The sequence below is a fragment of the Caretta caretta genome, chromosome 19 (genome assembly GCF_965140235.1).
Source record: "Caretta caretta isolate rCarCar2 chromosome 19, rCarCar1.hap1, whole genome shotgun sequence".
Classification (NCBI taxonomy): domain Eukaryota; kingdom Metazoa; phylum Chordata; order Testudines; family Cheloniidae; genus Caretta; species Caretta caretta.
This window is the reverse complement of record NC_134224.1, coordinates 11,941,479-11,962,338: the sequence shown is the minus strand read 5'-3', so window position 1 is coordinate 11,962,338 and position 20,860 is coordinate 11,941,479. Positions and strand designations below refer to the sequence as shown.

General features: G+C 51.0%; 1 protein-coding gene across 1 annotated transcript in view; it reads left to right on the top strand.

The window, feature by feature from the left end:
- Nucleotides 1-9,695, top strand: part of E2F2 (E2F transcription factor 2) — a 29,597-nt gene extending 19,902 nt beyond the window's left edge. Inside the window, exons 5-7 of the mRNA XM_048826009.2 lie at nucleotides 172-284; nucleotides 3,444-3,600; nucleotides 4,226-9,695. Of these exons, the coding sequence (XP_048681966.1) occupies nucleotides 172-284; nucleotides 3,444-3,600; nucleotides 4,226-4,440 (485 nt within the window). The 3' untranslated portion in view covers nucleotides 4,441-9,695. The remainder of the gene's footprint in view (nucleotides 1-171; nucleotides 285-3,443; nucleotides 3,601-4,225) is intronic.
- The last annotated feature ends 11,165 nt before the right edge of the window (nucleotides 9,696-20,860 follow it).

Here is a 20,860-nt window from a genome sequence, read left to right as displayed (position 1 = left end):
CAGGGAGGATACCTTCGTGGGCTGGGGTGGGAACCCAGCTGGTTTTGGGGGAAGATAGGAGCTGGGGAGGGTTCGGCACATGAGATCTGCAGAGAACCAACTCTGTTGTCATTTGTGGGCTGAGAAGATTCAGTCTGTGGCTGGTATTTCCTTAATTCCACCCCCCCACATTAGCATATGTCACCTACCAGGACATCCGCTCCATCAGCAACTTCCAGGAGCAGACGGTGATAGCGGTCAAGGCCCCCCCAGAAACCAAGCTGGAGGTGCCGGACTTCAATGAGGTGAGTGCGCCAGAGGAGGGCTCTGCGTGCAGGGAAAACACATCCTCCTGGCCCACAGCGGAGACCCCAGTTGAGCTCCAGATCCCGTTGTGTGAGCCTAGATAGACAGGAAGGGCAACTATCCCCATTTTACAGATGGGCAAACTGAGGCCTAGAGAGATGCAGTGACTTCCCCAAGATCACACAGGAAATCAGTGGCTGGGTGTTGACCCCAGGTCTCCGAGTCTCACCCTGGTGCCTTAGCTCCAGGACCACTGAATTCTAAGCATGTCCCGTGGGGCTAGGGACACCACCTGAGGAGCCAACCTTGGCTCAGCTGCCCCTTAGCATAGGTGCCCAGACGGGCTAGAAGTGGCTGCTTGGCAGGGAGAACATCAGAACGGCCACACTGGGTCAGACCAACGGTTCATCTAGCCCAGTGTCCTGTCTTCCAACAGTGGCCAGTGCCAGGTGCCCCAGAGGGAATGAACAGGTAATCATCAAATGATCCATTCTTTGTTGCCCATTCCCAGCTTCTGGCAAACAGAGGTTGGGGACACCATCCCTGCCCATCAATAGCCATTGATGGACCTATCCTCCATGAATTTCTCTAGTTCTTTTTTGAACGCTGTTATAGTCTTGGCCTTCATAACATCCTCTGGCAAGGAGTTCCACAGATTGACTTTGTGTTGTGTGAAGAAATACTTCCTTTTGTTTCTTTTAAACCTGCTGCCTATTAATTTCATTTGGTGACCCCTAGTTCTTGTGTAATGAGAAGGAATAATTAACACTTCCTTATTTACTTTCTCCACACCAGTCATGGTTTTATAGACCTCTATCATATCCCCACCTTAGTTGTCTCTTTTCCAAGCTGAAAAGTCCCAGTCTTATTAATCTCTCCTCATATGGCAGCTGTTCCATACCCCTAATAGTTCTTGTTGCCCTTTTCTGAATGTTTTCCAATTCCAATATATCTTTTTTGAGATGGGGTGACCACATCTGCATGCAGTATTCCAGATGTGGGCATACCATGGATTTGTATAGAGGCAATATGATATTTTCTGTCCTATTATCTCTCCCTTTCTTAATGATTCCTAATATTCTGTTCGCTTTTTTGACTGTTGCTGTCCATTGAGTGGATATTTACAAAGAACTATCCAAAGTGACTCCAAGATCTCCTTCTTGAGTGGTGACAGTTAATTTAGACCCCATCATTTTACATGTATAGTTGGGATTCTGTTTTCCAAAGTGCATTACTTTGCATTATCAACACTGAATTTCATTTGCCATTTTGTTGCCCAGTCACCCAATTTTGTGAGATCCTTTTGTAGCTCTTCGCAGTCTGCCTGGGACTTAACTATCTTGAGTAGTTTTGTATCGTGCAAATTTTGCCACCTCACTGTTTACCCCTTTTTCCAGATCATTTATGAATATACTGAATAGGACTGGGCCCAGTATAGACCCCTGGGGGACACCACTATTTACCTCTCTCCTTTCTGAAAACTGGCCATTTTATTCCTACCCTTCGTTTCCTATCTTTTAACCAATTACCAATCCATGAGAGGACTTTCCCTCTTATCCCATGACAGCTTTCTTTGCTTAAGAGCCTTTGGTGAGGGACCTCGTCAAAGGCTTTCTGAAAATCTGAGTACACTGTATCCACTGGATCCCCCTTGTCCACATGTTTGTTGACTTCCCTCAAAGAATTCTAGTAGATTGGCGAGGCATGATTTCCCTTTACAAAAACCATGTTGACTCTTCCCCAACAAATTTTGTTCATCTATATGTTTGACAATTTTGTTCTTTACTATAGTTTCAACCAGTTTGCCTGGTACTGAAGTCAGGCTTACTGGCCTGTAATTGCCGGGGTCTCCTCTGAAGCCCTTTTTAAAAATTGGCATCACGTTAGCTATCCTCCAGTCATTTGGTACAGAAGCTGATTTAAATGATAGGTTACAGACTACAGAGCTCTGCAGTTTCACATTTGAGTTCCTTCAGAACTCTTGGGTGAATTCCATCTGTTCCTGGTGACTTATTACTGTTGAGTTTATCAATTTGTTCCCAAACCTCCTCTAACGACACCTCAATTTGGGACAGTTCCTCAGATTTGTCACCTAAAAAGAATAGCTCAGGTTTGGGAATCTCCCTCACATCCTCAACCGTGAAGACCAATGCCAGGAATTCATTTAGTTTCTCTGCAATGGCCTTATCGTCCTTGAGTGCTCCTTTAGCATCTCGATCGTCCAGTGGCCCCACTGGTTGTTTAGCAGGCTTCCTGCTTCTGCTGCACTTAAACATTTTTTTGCTCTTACTTTTTGAGTCTTTGGCTAGCTGTTCTTCAAATGCTTTTTTGGCCTTCCTAATTATATTTTTACCCTTCATTTTGCCAGAGTTTATGCTCCTTTCTATTTTCCTCACTAGGATTCAACTTCCACTTTTTAAAGGATGCCTTTTTGCCTCTCACTGCTTCTTTTACTTTGTTGTTCAGCCACGGTGGCTCTTTTTTGGTTCTCTTACTATGTTTTTTAATTTGGGGTGTACATTTAACTTGAGCCTCTATTATGGTGTCTTTAAAAAGTTTCCATGCAGCTTGCAGGGATTTTACTTTTTGTGCTGTACCTTTTAATTTCTGTTTAACTAACCTTTTCATTTTTGTGTAGTCTCCCTTTCTGAAATTAAATGCTACAGTGTTGGGCTACTGTGGTGTTTTCCCTGCCACAGGGATGTTAAGTTTAATTATTTTATGGTCACTATTCCAAGCGGTCCAGCTATATACACCTCGTGGACCTGATCCTGGGCTCCATTTAGGACTAAATCAAGAATGGCCTCTACTCTTGTGGGTTCCAGGACTAGCTGCTCCAAGAAGCAGTCATTTAAGGCATCAAGAAACTTTATCTCTTCATCCCGTCTTGAGGTGACTTTAGGGCTCACTGGATGGGGCTGGGCCCCCGGCTGGGAGCTCTGTTTCCCGTGCACTTGTCTTTGCTTCTCCACCCATCTTGAGGGCAAGGCCCTGCTGCATGAGGCTTCCCCACGGAGTCATCTCTGCTGCAGGGGGGCTGGTAAGCCCCCTCTGCTGGCCAAGTTGCTGCTCTGTGCAGGGAGGGATGGGAGAGGGGATCCCCTGTGTGATGGATCCTGCTGGACTAGTCCCCGCTGACTCCTCCCCTCTCCGGGCAGGAGAATGTGCAGCTCCACCTGAAGAGCACCAACGGCCCCATCGAGGTGTACCTGTGCCCCGAGGAGATCCTGGAGGACAGCCCTGCCAAAGAGAGCAGCTTCCCCACCCCCTCCCTTCAGGACCGCATCGATGGCACCGACCCCTCCCCAGGGAAAGGTAACGCCCAGCTGGGGCTGCAGGGATCTCTGGCCAGGCCTGGCCTCTCCTCCCCCCAGTCTGATGCTGTCGTGTTTAACTTTCTCTTTCGTGGCAGCCATTGAGCTCTTGCCAGGTGGCTGCCATACCTGCCTCTGTCTCTGTGCCAAGATCCAGCCCTCAAAGCCTCCGGGTCTGCTAATTGCCAAGTGGCCTTTGGTAAGGCCCTGCTTCCCTTATGGCTTCCTGGAACCCCGGCCCGCCCTCTCCCAGTTGCACGGACTGGGAGCGAGGGGCATTAGCAAAGCAGGGCGGGGTCTGGCTGGGGGCTCAGGGCTAGAACAGCAGGGGGGCTGCGGGTTGTGTTGGAGGGGCATTGGCAGAGCTGCGGGTGGGGTGAGGATCCCCGGGCTGGAACAGCGGGAGATGATAACGAGCTGCAGGCTGGGTTTCAGGGGCATCGATAGGGCCGGGTGGTAGAATCCTACCCACTGTCTGCTCTCACCAGGCTCCTCCCATGCCGCTGGTGAATGGAGGGGGGGGGGGGCTTGTGGGGCACCTGGCCCAAGGAGGTGCCGGGGGCTCTGCTGTCCCGGGGCAGGCTGCACGCCCAAAGCTCTCCCTTCCGTCTTTCCGATTTCCCCAGCTGAGCCCCTGATGGAGGTGGAGGATGGACTCCTGGACATGCCCCATCACCTGCTGCAGCAGACAGAGGACCAGCTGCCCTATGGTGACCCCGCCCCCTTCGTCAGCTTCTCCCCGCCCCTCGACCAGGACGACTACCTGTGGGGGCTGGAGGGGGGCGAGGGAGTGAGCGACCTCTTTGAGGCCTATGACCTTGGTGACCTACTGAAGAACTGAGCCGGCGAGGGGGCCCCTCTCCCTCCTTGCTATGGTGCTAATGGCCTTGCTGGAGTCCGGGGCTCTGACTTGAAGCATGGACTCCGAGCCCCTGCCCTCCCGGCCACCAGAGTAGGGGCATGGAGACCTCCTGTGGGGCAGGGCTTCCTCCCGCTCCTCCCCACCCATGCGTGATCTCCACAGCTCCTCCTCCACTCTTCCTTGCTGCTGGGGCCAGCACAGACTGGGCGTAGCAGTCAGTGCAATGCAAGACCCCAGAGGGCAACCTGGGGAAGAGTCTCCCACCACGTGCCCTAAGAACCTACTGCAGGAATGGAGCGCCTTTGCCCGTTTATCTTTTTCCCTGCCTCACACACATGCCGGTAACACGTTCCTGGCCTGTCCAGGGATGCTGGGGCTGGGCAAGGAGCCCCTGGGAGACTGGGACTCTGTCATGGAGAGCAAATCTTCTCATCCTGCCCCCGAAGCGACCCATCTGCAGAACACACAGGGTGGCTGTGTCTGGGGGGCGGAGGGGGAGTAGAACGCTCCGTGGTCTGCCAGGGGATTTGCGTGGCGGGGCAAGAGATCCCGTTCCCTGAAATCTGGGCAGGGTGGGGGATGCGTGCGCTTGTGTGAATGAAGAAATCCTTCAGCTCCTGCAGCTGCTTGGGGGCCCCAAAGGGATCTGTGACGGCAGCGCAGCTGCGGGACACTTGTCTGTTTCGCTCTGCCGGGCCCAGGCGGCCCCTTTGGATCTGACCCAGATGGGTCTTGCTTCCCCCTCCCTGAATGTTTTGCTTGGAGCGTACGGGGTCCGAGCCAACCCAGAAATGCAGAGTGAAACCTGGTTTGTAATTGCAGCCGTCAGGTGGCTTTTGATGTGAACGGTCAGCTGAGAATGCCTCCGTAGGGCCATGGCCTCTAGGGGGACTTACCAGGGACCTGCTCTGATATCTTGTAATGAAACTTGAAACAAAGCGAGTCCGGGGTGGAGGGCGTGGTGAGACAGGGATTCACCTGCCCACTCACCTGCGATGGGAGGGATTCCAACTGCATCTCCTCCTTCCCCTTCGACTGACCCTAGGCCCCATCCCCTCTCCCCTCCGTCCTCTCACTGAAATGCCTGGCTGCCTTCGCCCTCAGTGGGTCACTTGGATCTGCTCCATCTAGACTGGTGCCAAGCGACTTTGTTCCGTTGCAGGCTGCTGTGAGGGTCACATGTATCCAGTAAATGGGCTGTTGTTCCCATGTGAGTCCCTGAGTCCAGGGTTACCCCAGATCCTTCCTGATTGGATCAGCCCTTCTCTAAATTCATTGTTGGCTTAGCATGGGATCCGTTTCATAGAGTGGGAGGAGCCCCAAGTGCCACAAGCTGGGCTGGGTCCCCTAGGAGACCAACTGCTCCCACCTCTTCTCCTTCCATGGTAGATTCTGGGAACAGGGTGGATTAAATTTGGGATTGCCAAGGTAGCGTAAGAGAGGTCTGAATGACCCGTGCACATGCGCTGTGCCTTGTAAAAACCAGGCCGTTAACCTCCACTGTGCGTCCTGTGAGGCAGGACTAATACCCGTGTCCATGTTGTGCTTTAGGATCCTCAGGGACAGGGTCTCAGTGGCGAGATCTGGACCATTATCCAAGCCCCCTGAAACAGAATGGTGTTCGGCTTCCAGGATGTGCCAGGGGCTTGCAGACCACTCTGGTTCACCAAGGTCCTGGTGCTGGTTGCTTATTGACTTGCTGCTTTCTGATTGGCTTGGTGCATGTCATGCTTCGGCCAATCGGAGACCAGTCATCTGCACACCATGAAACACACACCCGATCAGCTGCAATTTAAACTTAAATCTGCTAGTGGGGCATTTAGTGTGAAAATGGTCAAACATGGGGGCCGAGCGCTGTGCGCCTACACGAATATTTATGCAGCTCATTGTGGCTTGATTTTTTTTTTTTTATTTGAGGTGTTGAGCGTGCGCCGCTCCCTCTTTAAAATCAAGCCACTCAGAGGTGCCTAACAATGTGGATTTGGGTTGCAAACCTGAGCTACCGGAGTTCAGAAATTTTGATCTAACCTTACTTTATTTTCACTCATTGCCAGATTTTGAGAATCTCACTAGGTGCTTCTCTGCATTTTTAGGGACCTAAATTCTTCTGAAAATTTGGCCTGTAATAACGAGTGGCTCCACCGTGTTGCAACCTTGTTAGCCGCAGATTCCATTGTCAATAGTTTTTTGCAAAATTCCAGAGGGGAAGGGGAAGGTAGCTTTTTATTTCACTCTGTCCAAAATTCATCCCTCCAGAAAGGCTGGTTTGGATTTCCAGGTTTTCAATATTTGCACAATAGCTATTGGTTCACGGGTGCGGAATTTTGTCATGTGACATCCCATTAAATTCTCTTAAAAATGGAAACAAGCACATTTTCTTAACCCCTTCTTGAATGCAGCTTCTCCCTGCCTGGGGAGAATGCCAGACGGAGCCTGCAATGGATGCTGGGTGAATCATAGAATCATAGAATATAAGGGTTGGAAGGGACCCCAGAAGGTCATCTAGTCCAACCCCCTGCTCGAAGCAGGACCAATTCCCAGTTAAATCATCCCAGCCAGGGCTTTGTCAAGCCTGACCTTAAAAACCTCGGTGGGTCGCATCCCATTCATATCTGCCCAGTGGCTCTCCCTGCAGGACTGGGGCTTGTGGTATTGTAGCCAAAATGTCCACTGAAGCTAACATTAAACACTTGGTTGGCTTTTAATCTAGCAAAGGGGTTTAATGCTGCCCGGATACTATGGTGATGGGTGGCACCTTCCACGTAAAATCAATAGCTAAGTCCTCATGGAGTCTCTGACACGTCTCTCTGTTTGGGGGTGAAATCTCTGCTTGGGGGAAGGGTTTTGATTTTGTTAATTTGCCCCCCTTTGTGTGTGTGTTTGGGCATTGGGGTGGAAGGGGGATGTCAGTGCAGAGTCATTCTCGTGGTCAGATGCTGGATTCAGCTGATCTCCATTCTTACCGACCCGCCTTGGAGCTCCCCCATCTAGTGTCCCTGTCTAGGGGAGCGTGTGAGAATGGGAACTCCCCAAAATGGGGTGTGAAGAGCTGTGGGTGGCTGTGCTTGAGATGGAGAAAGGGAGGGCTGGCTCATTCGAGCCCCTTCTGGACAGGCATCTGATCGAACCAAAGGATGTTTTCTGGCATCTCAATACGCAACTGTCCCAGGGAACTAGGTCTCCATCTGGAGGTGGCTGTCATGTACCTAAACGAAAGGCCACTGTTGCTCTGGCAGGGGCTCTGTAGCTCTTGGTTTTTCAGGGAGAATCTGCAGAGATGGGACTCTGAACAGCATTAGTGTGTCCTCGAGAACTGGAGATGGGGAAAACAGTTAGTTTTCCTAATGCAACCATGTGCTATGAGGATCTCCCCTCCCCCCTGAATAATTCAAGTCCAACCCTGCTGTGAAAGTGACAGTCAAACCAGCACTGGAAGTGGCATGGCTGTGTCTCGAATGTGCTCCATGGATGAGTAAAGATATGGCTCTTTGAACTGCAACTTCCCCTTGCATTGGAGAGTCCAACTGGGTTCTCTCCTTGCACATCCTCCCCAGTAAGAGAGGTTCTGCTGGCCAGGCGAGGCCCACACCATCCCGTTATCCCAGGGTTTGTACGGGTGTCACTGAAGTCTGAGCTGCCTTGTCTGCAGTGGGGGGTTTGCCCCAATTCCAGCCACCTGTGGCTAGCAATTGGTGTAGCAGCACCAGGCACTTGCCCTTGCTATAGGCTGGGGTGGGGTGTACTAGTGCCAATGGAAGCTGGTAGCAGTTGGCCTGTCTACAAGAGGAATTTGCAGGCAGTGCAGATGAATTGGGGGGCAAATCTAGTGTGCACAGGTCCTTCGTTAACTGCTCTGATGCACAAGGGAGACTAGAATCCAGCTTCACCCCCCCCCCCAGCAGCACTGGTGGTCAGATCCGACCTGGGTCACAAGGTGTGTGGATTGAATTGACAGAGGAGATGTAAATTGGATCAAGCCAGCGACCAGCTGTCAATACTCTAGACAAGGCCAGCTGTATATTAGCGTGTGCTAAGTGGGCAGAGTTAAGGGTAGATTGAGCTAGTTAACACCATCTAAAAACTAGATTGCTAAATCCTCATCTAGACAAAGCCAAAATGGAAGAAACAAGACTCCGGTCAGGTCTATGCTAAGTACTTCTGCTGGCTTAGCTTTGCCATGAGAAACTTCAAGCGTTGAAGCAGTGATAACAGCAATGTAGTCGCTTTCACCAGTATAGTATGTTTCACTCAGGGCGAGGTGTTGGTTGGGGTGGTTTCACAATACGAGCTTTACCAGTGTAGCTGTATCCACTTCAGGAGCCCTTTGCTCATATGGTAATGCTAGTTTGCTGTAAAGCACGCTTAGAGTAGACATGTGCCCAAGGAGCAAATTGGCTGGCTAAAAGGCATCACTGGAAAATAATTCATTTTCAGGGCAGAGCTGCCCACTGAAATCGACCTGAGGGGTGTGTGTCTGTACCCATTGAGAATAAGCTTTTTTTGGAAATAGTCAGGGGTTTTTTGTTTTGTCTTAAAGTCTGATCCTGAACTTGCTTTGTACATAAACCTGAAGTGTCTGTGGGCTGAGACTGGTATATGGCTCCTTGTTAATACCTGCTTTCTATAGAGTTAAACATTAACTTAATCATTCGGGTTTGGAATCCTGTCTGTTGTAGAACAATTCTCATGCCAGTTGCTGGCTTGACCTGGCTTTCCAGGTGAGGCTTTTAACTGGAGATGAGTCTAGGCCAAAAATCTCAGATCTGTACTTTGCTGCTCAGTCTTGTTGTGAGTCTTAACAGGGCATGTCTACATGGGGAAGCTATTCTGGAGTAAGCTAGGATCTGAATTTAATGCACTCAAGCTGTTGTGGGATAGCTACTCTGGTCAGTTTCCCCACATAGACAAGCCCTAAGAGAAGTGCCTGGGAGGCCCTCTTGAATCTCCAAATCTCTTTTGTGAATGGCATATGAAATCCTTCAAAGATCCTGGCTCGGGGTGTGCCGCTGGCTTTTGTCTGAACCTTGTAAAATTGTACAGAATTATTGCACTGTATTTATAATGGGAGCCACCTTTTTACACTTTTTTTTAAGTGAGTGTATTTAAATCATTCCTGGGGTGGTTCTCCTGAAGTCCAGTGTGACAGTGTTGTGGGTGTGAATGTGTTTCTTTTGTAAACGTACGGCACTTGAAGGTTTGTGAGCAAAAAGAAATGAATAAAAATGCTTTTTTGAGCCTCTGTTCTCTGTAAAGGAACCAAACCAGTTGCAATAGGGTTTGGATTTTTTTCTCCTACCGTTCTTGATGTGAAACTTCTCTGTTTCCAGTCCCCCAGGCTGGCAGAGAGAGAGAATGCTGCGGATTCAGTGTGGTCTTCAGGTGAGGGTGGAGAGAGAAGGTAGGGCTACTGGTGACTTTTGAAGGATGCTGCTAAGAAGTGGAGTTGAGCTCAAAGGTCCACCTGTTTCAACCCAGCCAGAGAGAAGGCCTGGCAATGAATAGATGGTGGTGGGAGAGGGAAATAGAAATGGGCAGAGTTGGGGGTGACTATGTCCCTTCTCTTCCTAGATTTGGTCGTTCACGATTCCAGGGTGATCTGTGCTTGTTGGTAGCCATGCACTTCATACAAGGCACCGTATGAGCTCCTTCATTGACAGGAGAGATCTGGCTCATGGAGAGTGAGCTTTTCCCACTTCTGACAGTCTGGGCAGGGAGGGCACCCCACTGTTTCCCTGGGCTAGGACTCCACTGTAGCGTGGTGATTCTGGCTCCCCCTGGGTTGAAGCAATGGCCAGAGCTGAGGTGGAGAAGGAATCGTCTCCTTCTTCCAGCTCCTTGCCTGGGCTGGCAGCAGGGTTTTCAACCACCTTCTGCCTGGAGGATTGTGGGGTGGAGAATAACCAACGCCCTGCATCACCAAAGATTGCAGGGAAACATTGGCCTTAAAGACAGGTTTCAGAGTAGCAGCCGTGTTAATCTGTATCCGCAAAAAGAAAAGGAGGACTTGTGGCACCTTAGAGACTAACAAATTTATTTGAGCATAAGTTTTCGTGAGCTACAGCTCACTTCATCAGATGTCTTAAAGCCATCCGTCCTTCCTCCCTGACTCTGTTCATGCCTTGCTCGTGGTGGGACCTGGTATCCTGAGTTGCTAGACTTAGGGACATAGGAATGGTTAGTTCTCTCTCCAGCAGTGACTGATACCAGTTGCTCCAGAGGATGGTGCCATAGCACTTCTGGTAGCAGTTATGGGATAACCTCCCCCCAGGGAAGCTTTTTCCTGATCCCAATAGTTAGAGCTTGCCTCGCCCAGAAGGCTGAAAGGAAAAGATCCCTTCCAGAAGTCTTCTGTGATACCTCTGGATGTTCTTGTTTATCCATCTAGATTCCTTTTTTGAACCGCAGTGGTTTTCATCGGTTGATCGCCAAGTGCTTTATAAAGGCGGTTAGTAGCATTACCCTGGTTTTAAAGATGGGGAAACTGAGGCACAGAGGTGCCGTGACTTGCAGAAGGCCACCCAGCTGGCCAGTGGCGGAGCTGGGTGTAGAGCCCAGGCAGTCAGATGGGCCATGGCGGCTTCTAACCACATGGTGTGGATTCTGTGACAAACTGCCCCACGTGTCTCCGCAGTAAGCTGCGTGTAGAGGGCTGTGATAGTTGGACTATGAATTGGTGGTGGGGGTGCAGCAGCTCTAAGGAACCTGGCTCTGTTCCAGTCTCGGGGCTGGGGCGAGGGTGGGACGGCTGAGCCCTTGGACTGCTGTAGGACCTGCCCCTAGCTCGGGGAGCCCTGCGCCTAGGAACCCTGACCGTAGGGCAGGTAGGCTACCAATAGGAACCCGTTTCTATGGGTATGGCTCCCCGCCCCAGGGCTAGGGGTCCTATGAGTGGGGTGCTTGGAGGTTGCTCAGTACCTGCAGAAATCTGGCTACTGCCCTGGTGGCTAAGGGCTTAACTTTAGGCTCCAATAAAGTTTGTGTCAGGGCTTTTTTTGGCTTTGGTGGTTTAGCCCGTAGCGCCACCTAGTGCCCAACTGCTGAAATTGCCAGCTGGGGGTGTGTGCAGAGCAACAAACTAGATTCTGAGCCCCAGTTGGCGTTTGGAGCTGAGTTTCTCCAACTCTTCAACCCCCCCCTCCCCAGACAGGGAGAGAAACACGTGCCCCTAGCAGCTCAGCATCCAGCACCTGCTCATGCCTGCTCCTTTCTGGCTGAAAGGCCTGGAAGCTACCTTTTTAAGGCCCTTGTCTTTACACTTTCAGCAGAGACTTGGCGTCGGAGCTGGGCCAGCCTGGGCAACTACTGGGCAACCTTCTTCCGCCCTGCCTGGCTGCCAGGCAGCCTGACCTCTCTGCTCAAGTGCCCCCCCCACTGACCTGAGAGGGGTGCTGGGTCTCCATGCCCCAGCCCTCTGCCAACAGCCCCTGTAGAGGGCATCCAGTGGCAGGAAGGGCAGGGCTTAATTTGTGCCAGGGCTAAGCCCTGGCACCTCTGGGCTTCCTGCATCTGTTATGAATGGAAAATAATTGCTTGAGCCTTGGCATCTCTTTCATTACAAATTAAGCCCTGAGTAAGGGTCTCTCTTCCCCTAGAGCATCCCACACCCACCCGCCCCGACGGAGAGTTAAGACGGATGAGTGACTTAGAGGGGAAAGGCAAAATGCCGCATTCTCAGTCCATTTCCCAGCACAGTTAACCCCATGAAGCCTGCAATGTTCTCTAACTGGACACCCTGATGTCTTATTGCTGGGTGGAGGAGTGCGGGGGGGCAGGGGGGAAGCCTCAGGCCCATTTAATCAATGTCAGGGGCCAAGCTCCCTTCCAGGCAACTTAAACATGCAAAGGTAATGAGGTGGTCAAACCACTACCTCTGTCGTGCATGGGATTGCAGCTCTGAAAACTCGGGGGGGGGAATTGTACCCCTTTTCTCCCTCCGCCCAACCGCTCCCAGTGAAGGGGCTGGGCCTGTACAGGGGGTCCTGGCTTTTTCCCCAAGATCCCTTGTAGGATATGTTTGCCTGAGACCGTCTTGAGAGAGCCCTGCCTGTTGTGAAGGACATGCACTGGGAGGGCAGCTCCAACTGAATTGCTGTAGCAGCAGCAGGGCTAGGTCCTAGCAGGAACCGCTACAAACTCTCTGATTTGTACCAGTGGAGCCAGCCATAGTTTTAAGGAAGGTTCCTTTGCTCTGGGGTGCAAATCACAGCTGTATCTGTGCCGGGAGTTTGCATCCATGCAGATGGCTGGATGCTCTAGTGTGGCTGCGGCATCTGGGGTCCTTATGCTGTGGATGGGACTACTAGAAAGAATCCAACAGTAGAGGAAATGGCTCATTAACATAGTACTTAGATAGCCTCATGGGAAGGGTTCTCCCCATTTTACAGATGGGAAAACTGAGACCCAAGATGAAATTAGTCAGCCCGCATGTCTCAGAGAATCGGCAACAGTGCTGGGAATAGAGTCCTGACTCCCAGTCCAGTGCTCTCTCCACTAGACTCTCATTGCTCCAATTTATTTTGAATCTTGCCATTCTACGGCAAGCATTAGATCCCAGAGCAAGTCAGTAACAGAATCCAGGGCTCCAATGCCTCACCTAAAGCTCCACTGTGGAGGCGATACCTTGCTCTTATCAATAGTTTGCAAAGCCCTTTACAAAGAGGGTTGGTGTCATGATCCTTGTTTAACAGATGGGGAAACTGAGGCACGGAGAAGGGAAATGGCTCGCCCAGGGTCACCTGCAGGCCAGCGGAAGAGCTGGGACTAGAACCTATGACTTCTGAGTCCCAGGCCAGTCCACTATCCATTAGGCAATACTGCCTCCCCAATTGGCTCCTGTCTTACTAATGATGGCACCTGGGGGTGGAGATCCCTGTCCTTTAGTAGAGCAAAAGGCATTTGGTGCACGTGGGGGAGGGTGGACATGAAACACTCCACCCTCCCTGCCCCTGCCATTCCTGCACTGATTGCCTCTGCCTGGTGGAGGGCTGCTGGGGAGCATGTAACATTCCCGGGGGGACAGTGCTCAGCATTTGGGTACCTCCCCTTCAGGCTGTTTTGAGGTAATTTTATGCATGAATACATGAGAGCCCTTGACCACTTCTAACCTTCCCCCCCACTCCCCAGTTTCAAATACTACCTGGAAGGGCCCTGCCATAGGGGGTGGGAGGGCAGCGTTGCCTAGAGGTTAGGCACCTCTGTTCTGCTGCTCCCTGTGTCTCATTTACCCATCTGCAAATTGGTGCGATGATAGAGCGTGTAAGCGGGGGAGGGGGGCGTGTGCTGCGAGGTGTAATACATGCCTGTGAAGTGCTCATGGTCCAGATGCGATTTGGGTTCCACCTCTGCCAGCCCTGGCACTGGCTGGTGAGCTCAGTCCCCTGCCTGTGGGCACAGGCCATGGCAGAGCGAGAAGCTGTGTGCTGGTGTCCAGAGACAAAGGACAAAGTCTGGTAAGAGCCAATGCTGGGAAAGCCTGGGGCATTGGGCGGGGAGGCCGGGGCTGGAATAACCAGGGGGTGGAGGGGCTGCAGGGCCGCCATGAGGGGCATTGGCAGAGTTTGATTGCAGGCTCTGGGTCTGGAAGAACAGGGAATGCAAATACAGCTTAGCAGAGCTTTGTTGTGCGAGGAGCCTGGGGATGGGAGTGGGAATTGCGGGACATCAGCAGATCCGTGTGCGCTTGGGGATGTGGTGGGGCAGAACAGGAATATCAGGAGAGGCTACTGGCTGGGGTTGACAGAGCCCTGGGTGGGCCCCAAGTCTGGAAGAGCAGGGAGCGCTACAGATTGGGATTGAGGGGCGTGCTGGAAAACTGCTCAAACTCTTCGACTCTGCTGGTCCTGGTTCCAGAATTGAAGGCTGGCGCTCAAACAGCCCCCAACCCTCACTGCTCTTTACTCTGCGTGCTCCATTGCAGGAAACCTGCCAGGGGAGCTGGGTGGGAACTGTTTTTCTCCTCCTGTGAAAACTGAGACTTTGAACAATTATCCCATCTTGCATCCGGCCAGGAAATAGAAAGACTACGGCTAATTTCAGATCATTCCATTAAGCTGGCCAGTTTCAGGGGGGAAAAAATTCAAAAATTGTCGAGTCAAGAAATCTGTGGTATCTCTCCCGAGGATAGGTTTGGTTTTGACAAATCAGCTTTTTTTTTTTTTGGATGGAAACACCTTTAGTGGACAAGCTCCCAACCAGCTCTACGCTGGGCCTTCTTCGGGCCTGGCCTGGGGTGGAGACCATCGGTGAGTCTTGCTCCTGGGTGATGCAGGGGGAGTGGCCTACTGTTTCTTGTGTATTATTGAGATCCCTCTGGCAATTGACAGCTCTGAGCGACTCCCACTCTGTCGCCTCCCTGTCCTGCCCCAGAGGCTTGTAGGGGAAAAATTGAGTCCCCTAATTGCCTGTGCTGGGCCTTGCTGAGTATTGGCAACTGCAGGAGGAAATACCTTGTCAGATGGCCCTTGCAGGGGGTAAAAGGGAAGCAGGAGGGCAGCCATGCATCCTAGACCCTTAAATAGCTGTAACACCAACCCACCCGAGGGAGAAGCCTACCTGCACCCAACCACAAGCTGGCTCCACTAAGCCAGATGTGCTCTCAGCCCCAGCTGTTCCCCCATTCCATTAAGATCAGGGATCTTTTTCTAATGGGCCAGCATTAGTTGCCCCATCGTCAAAGTTATAGAGTTCAGCTTTAACTCTTTCTTCTGTATAAATGACAGGTTTCAGAGTAGCAGCCGTGTTAGTCTGTATTCGCAAAAAGAAAAGGAGGACTTGTGGCACCTTAGAGACTAACCAATTTACTTGAGCATGAGCTTTCGTGAGCTACAGCATCCAATGAAGTGAGCTGTAGCTCACGAAAGCTTATGCTCAAGTAAATTGGTTAGTCTCTAAGGTGCCACAAGTCCTCCTTTTCTTTCTGTATAAATCTCACTGAAACGGCAAAACCCAAGGCACAGACTATAAACTCTGAGGATAGTTTGAAGTGCTTATGGCACGGGGCTTCGATGGGACACACGCTGATGGTCGCAAGCACTTTGGAGGACAGGGTTAGACATTGAAATGACCTTGACATGCTGGAGAATTGGTCTGAATTCCACAAGATGCAGTTCAGTAAAGGCAAGTGCTAAGTAAAATGCAAATGCACAGTTACACCATGGGGACTAACTGACTGCGGATGCTACTGCTGAAAGGAATCTGGGGGCTCTACTGGCATATGAGTCAACAATGGGACGCAGTTGCAGAAAAGGCTAATATCGTTCCGGGGTGTATTAACAACAGCGTCCTGCATAAGACATGGGAGGTATTTGTCCCGCTCCACTCGGCACTCAGCCCTGGGGTACTGTGTCCAATTCTGAGCTCCACGCTTTGGGAAGGATGTGGACAAGTCAGAGAGAGGCCAGAGGAGAGCAACACAAATGACACATGGTTTAGAAAACCTGAGCTATGAAGAAAGGTTAAAATAACTGGGCATATTTAGTCTGCAAAAAAAAAAGACCGAGGACCTGATCAGTCTTCACATGGGATAAGGGCTGATATAAAGAGAACAGGGATCAATTGTTCTCCATGTGCCCTGAAGGCAGGACAAGAAGTAATGGGCTTAATCTGCAGCAAGGGAGATTTAGGTTAGATATTAGGGAAAACTTTCTAACCATAAGGGGAGTTAAGCTGTGGAACATGCTTCCAAAGGAGGTTAGAGAATTCCTGTCATTGGAGGTTTTCAAGAGTCGGTTGGACAAACACCTGCCAGGGCTGGTCTAGGTTTACTTGGTCCTGCCTCAGCGCAGGAGGCTGGACTAGATGACCGCTCAAGGTCCCTTCCAGCCCAGCATTTCCCTAATTCTGTGATGCATAGGGTGACCGTGCATCCCATTTTGGCCAGGGCACTCCCTTTTTTTAAGCCCTGTCCTGGCCATCCCACCCTTTTTGGCAAAGTGGGCATTTGTCCCATTTACCCGACTTGATCAGGTTTTTTTCCCTGAGGAAAGTGCAGATTTGGCAACAGTGAAACGTTTTGCAAATTCGTGTCCATGTCACTGAATTGTTTCTGTCAATAAAACAAACTTAAAAAAAAAAATAGTTCCCACCCCCCCATCAATGGTTTGTTTAGACATTTTTGAAATGAAACCTTTTGATTGTTTTGGTTTGAAGGGACTCCTTGTTTCAAAACCCCCTTTCACAGTCTTTGTTTTTAAAGTTTTAAAATGGTCACAGTAGAAATGAAATGTTTGTTTGGTCCAAATGTTTCAATTTTTAAAATTTTCTTTGAATTGCAGAAAACTTGAAACATGTTATTCACCCAGCTCTAACCATGAGTTCAAATCTAACCTCTTCAAAGCACTGTTTCAATTCCCACGTCATTCGCAGTTCCTATGAACTAAGACCATGAACCCCACCTCGAAGTCTGTTAGGGAACAGCTGCTGACCAATCCCCTCCTTCCGTTTTTTAAATAAGCTAGCAGCGGGTTTATGCAAGGTCATGGCAGGCCCACAACCAAATGCTCTAAGAGGAGACCCCCAATCTTATCTGCTGCACCATGCTGCCTTTCAGAGTGTTGGTTGCCCTATCTCTACCCACACGTCTCCCCCTAAGCCAAGAATAGAACCAGGATTCCTGAGCACCAGAAGTCAACTGTTGCCTACGAAATGATGGTGTAACCCGTGAGTAATATGTGGGTTAAATTAAATCCTCCTCCAGCAGCTGGTCTGGAAAGGGGCTAGCTGTTACTTCTATAGGTCAAGTGGTAAGGGTCAAAGCCAGGGAGCTGACGGGCAAGGGGGTTAAATCCTGCTGCAGCTGCTGATCGACAGGCCGGGGGACAATGGTTGTTTCTGACACAGCTTAAAAACAGACTTTACACTGAAAAATTGCGATCTGTAAATTACGGGGTGCACCACTCTCAGACACACGTTTCAGTTCATTTGTCCCACATTTTCCTTGTGTGATCCACTGGGTTGGTGGGTAGGTGTGGGTCGGATGATTATCTGCAGAGGATGTGAGTCTAGGACACCTCTCGGCTTGAGAGCCTGGCTCTTTTGTACAAGTGGTGCAGACTCGTGCTGTTCGCTCAGGAGGTCACTGGTTTGCTCCCTGCTGCTGGTCAAGAAGGCAGCTGTCTGTGTCCTACTAGGACGTGGCTGAAGGTGCAGGGAGCTGGCTTGCACGGGTAGGGAAGGAGGAGAATTATAGGGTTAGCTGCTGCTGTATTACACAGGCATATGCAGCTGCTCCTGCCTGGCTCCAATTTCCTGAAGTCCAGGTGAGGCCATGGCGTATTTTGGAAGGTGAGTGCTGACACGGGCTCCTTCAGGGATGTTTCCTCCAGCGGATGTTCTCCCTGCTAGCCGTGAAGGGCTGGTCTTCCTTCCAGTCATTTTTAAGTGGGGCTCACACGTTAGAGATGCACAGATCAGTCATGAGCAGCTGCAACAGGGCTGTTTCACCCTCTAATTCCCAGGCCGGTGCAGCTCCCCATTCTCCTGGCCTCAGGGGAGCCGTGCACAGAGGGACACCAAAGCAGGATAAAAAAATTGGACATTCACTGACGATGACGGTGTTTAGTGATGATGCCGCTGGCAGGGACACGCCCTACTTGCCCCCTTACCTTTAAAGAATGGAAATAAGAAGTTAAAGTCTCACGTACTTCCCCCCACTCCCCTTCCTCCTGGCTCCAATTCTGGTGCCAGTCAGCTCCAACCCTCCATCTCCAACAGCCATCCAAAATATACCCCCCCAGCTTTGCAATCTTGCATTCTTAATGCAAAGCCCTAATGCCATGGGTAAGGCGGACTAGCCACCCAACTGCATGGAGTGTGGGAGGAGCAGCTGTGCTGAGCTGGCAATGTAACTGACGGCCAAGCCTCTGCGGAAAGACGCCTACCTGGCAGTTTGCCTCCTGCTAAGGTGATTACTCAGTTCCCTGGCCAGCAGGTGGCAGTGCTGAGGTTAGAAATCAGGAGTTCCTGGCTCCCAGTCCTCTGCTCAGTCCACTAGACTTTGCTGCATTTTTAGCCCACAGAGTGATCAGTTGAACAGGATCCACCTGGTTAGTTGTTCTGAAGGTGCTGGGGTGGTGGGGTCCTTTAGTGGGTGCTTCCTCTCCACCTCCACCCATGCTCCTTCCACCTTGGTCTCAATCCACCTCCGCTAATGGACCCTGGCAGAACAGGCCAGACTGGCAGTGCGGGTTCCTATCCAGCCCAGGGCTGGGGCTGCCGGGCTGGATTCCATGTGGCGACGACTTACAGCAATTACAGCGCAAAGCTGGTCTGAAAACACTCGATTCATCACATTCTTCTGGCAGCAGCGAAGGGGCTGGAAACCCCAGTGTGGCGGGAGAAGAATCCCTTCCCCAAACGCATTCCTGCCAGAGAGGGAGCCCGTTAACCCCGTGGCTGCCGGGCTGCACTGCAGGGCTGGGTGGAAGGCAGGGGCTGGGGGAGGAGGGTTCATCAGAAGTGCCAGTGGGCCAGTGCCATCCCAGTGTTTCCAGGTGCCTGTAGGTGGCATGTGGCGGAGGCACTGGGGATCCATTATGAACTCCTGGACCATCTCCATTAGGCAGCACCCAAAGGGTTAACTCGAGGGTCCTGACATCCCTAAACTGTAATAGGGAGACTTCCCTTTCCAGCAAATTAGAAGGAAAATGTGGTTTGATTTTTCCAGCTGCTGGGCTAACCCCCTAGCCTAATCGCTAGCAGGCCCAGCGACCCTGCCTTGACTTCCTCCTCTCTGTGCAGCAGTGAGTGTTTGGGGAGGGGTTTGTTCAGACTCGGGGCCCTGATCCGAAGTCACTAGGTGTGCGTCCATTGACTCTGGAGGGCTTTGGCTCAAGCCCCGCAGACAGGCTTGGAAGTTGCAAGGGTTAGAAAGCTGGTGGGGCATGGCAGGAGAAAGCAGATGCAAGAGCAGCTGTATTTCACACTCCGAGAACTAAACACAGGAGTGAACGCTGCGGATTAAAAGCCACAACTGTGGGTCCTATAAACAGGATAGAGTTAGTCATCTTCACCCAGGAGAAAGAGAGCAGATGGGACAGGGGCTGGGGACCAGAGTGGCAGGAGATGGTGCTCTGCTGGGGGATTCGTTCTGCTTTTAAAGTGGAAGCAATTTGGCTGTTTGAGGCTGAAAGAGCTAAGACTTAGGCCAAATCTCTGAAACCTGGAGGCCAGCAGTTTGGCTAAGGCTCAAATTTTCAAAAGCACCTAACTGATTTAGGAACCTAAGTCCCACTTACTTTCAGTGGGAAGGGGGCTGCTAAGGCCAAATATTGGTAGGTATTTAGATGCCTAAAGGTGCAACTCACCACCTTGCGGGTAGGGGATTCACAAAGGTATTTAGGTGCCCAACTCCCACTGAGTTCAGAGTTAGGCAGCCAGCCACTTCTGAAAATCCCATTAGGTTCATAGCTGCATCTTCAGGTTCCTAAATACCTTGGAAAAATCTGGCCCTAGGCTACCAATTCACTTAGGGTAATTTTTTCAAAAGTTCCTAAGTGCAGGGTTTGGCAGCTAAATCGGCAGCTTGATTTTCCGAGATGCTGGCCCCACCACTCCCAGGGCTTTACTTTGAAAATCAAGTTGTTATTTAGGTGCCTAAATGTGAATGATGGGGCTTAATGTAAGACAGAGACCTTGCTGTGCTGGGTGTAAGAGACAGTCCTGGCCACAGAGCACTCCCTGGCTAACTAGATGAGACGAAAAAGGGTGGGAGAAAGGAAGTTTAATGATCCCCATTTTACAGATTGGGAAACTGAGGCAAAAAGTGACCAGCCCGACGGAATTTGTGACCGAAGCAAAACTTGACCCCATCTATTCTGAGTGCTAGGCGAATACCTGAATCACACAACTGTCTTTCTGCTTTAGGTGCCCAGCTTTGAAAATCTGCAGCTGTCGGTGAGGAGACCTACCTGTGCCAGGCCATGGCGTAACATCCTTCCAGCATGAGGCAACTGATACTCTGGGGTGGCAGTTGTTTTGTTTTAACCGATCCTGTGACTTTAAGAATGGCCCAGTCAAAATCAGGGCATTGGCAGCTTTGCCAACTCTTCCAATTCGTTTTTGGGCTTGCCGAAAATAAAACATGGCTGGAGTCCATGTTCTGGTAGGTGCCGCTGCCATTTAAGCCTATATTAAAACCGGTGCATGAATGTAACCTGACAAGCTCACCCGGCGCTCCTGGGGGAAGAACCCCCATGCCACCGGGGTAATGGACAAGCTTCGCCAGGGTGTGAGAGGATCCAGGAAAAGCACCTGCTCCCACTTGTGCGACTGAGCCTAACTCAGGGGCCTGGCCCGCGGTTGTGACGATCCCGGCTGGGTCTGATGCGTGCCCTTTGGCTGCTGTGGTTTATCAGGCTTATGACTCTGCGCTGAAGGAAGAGACTCAAAGTGTCTAGCGAGT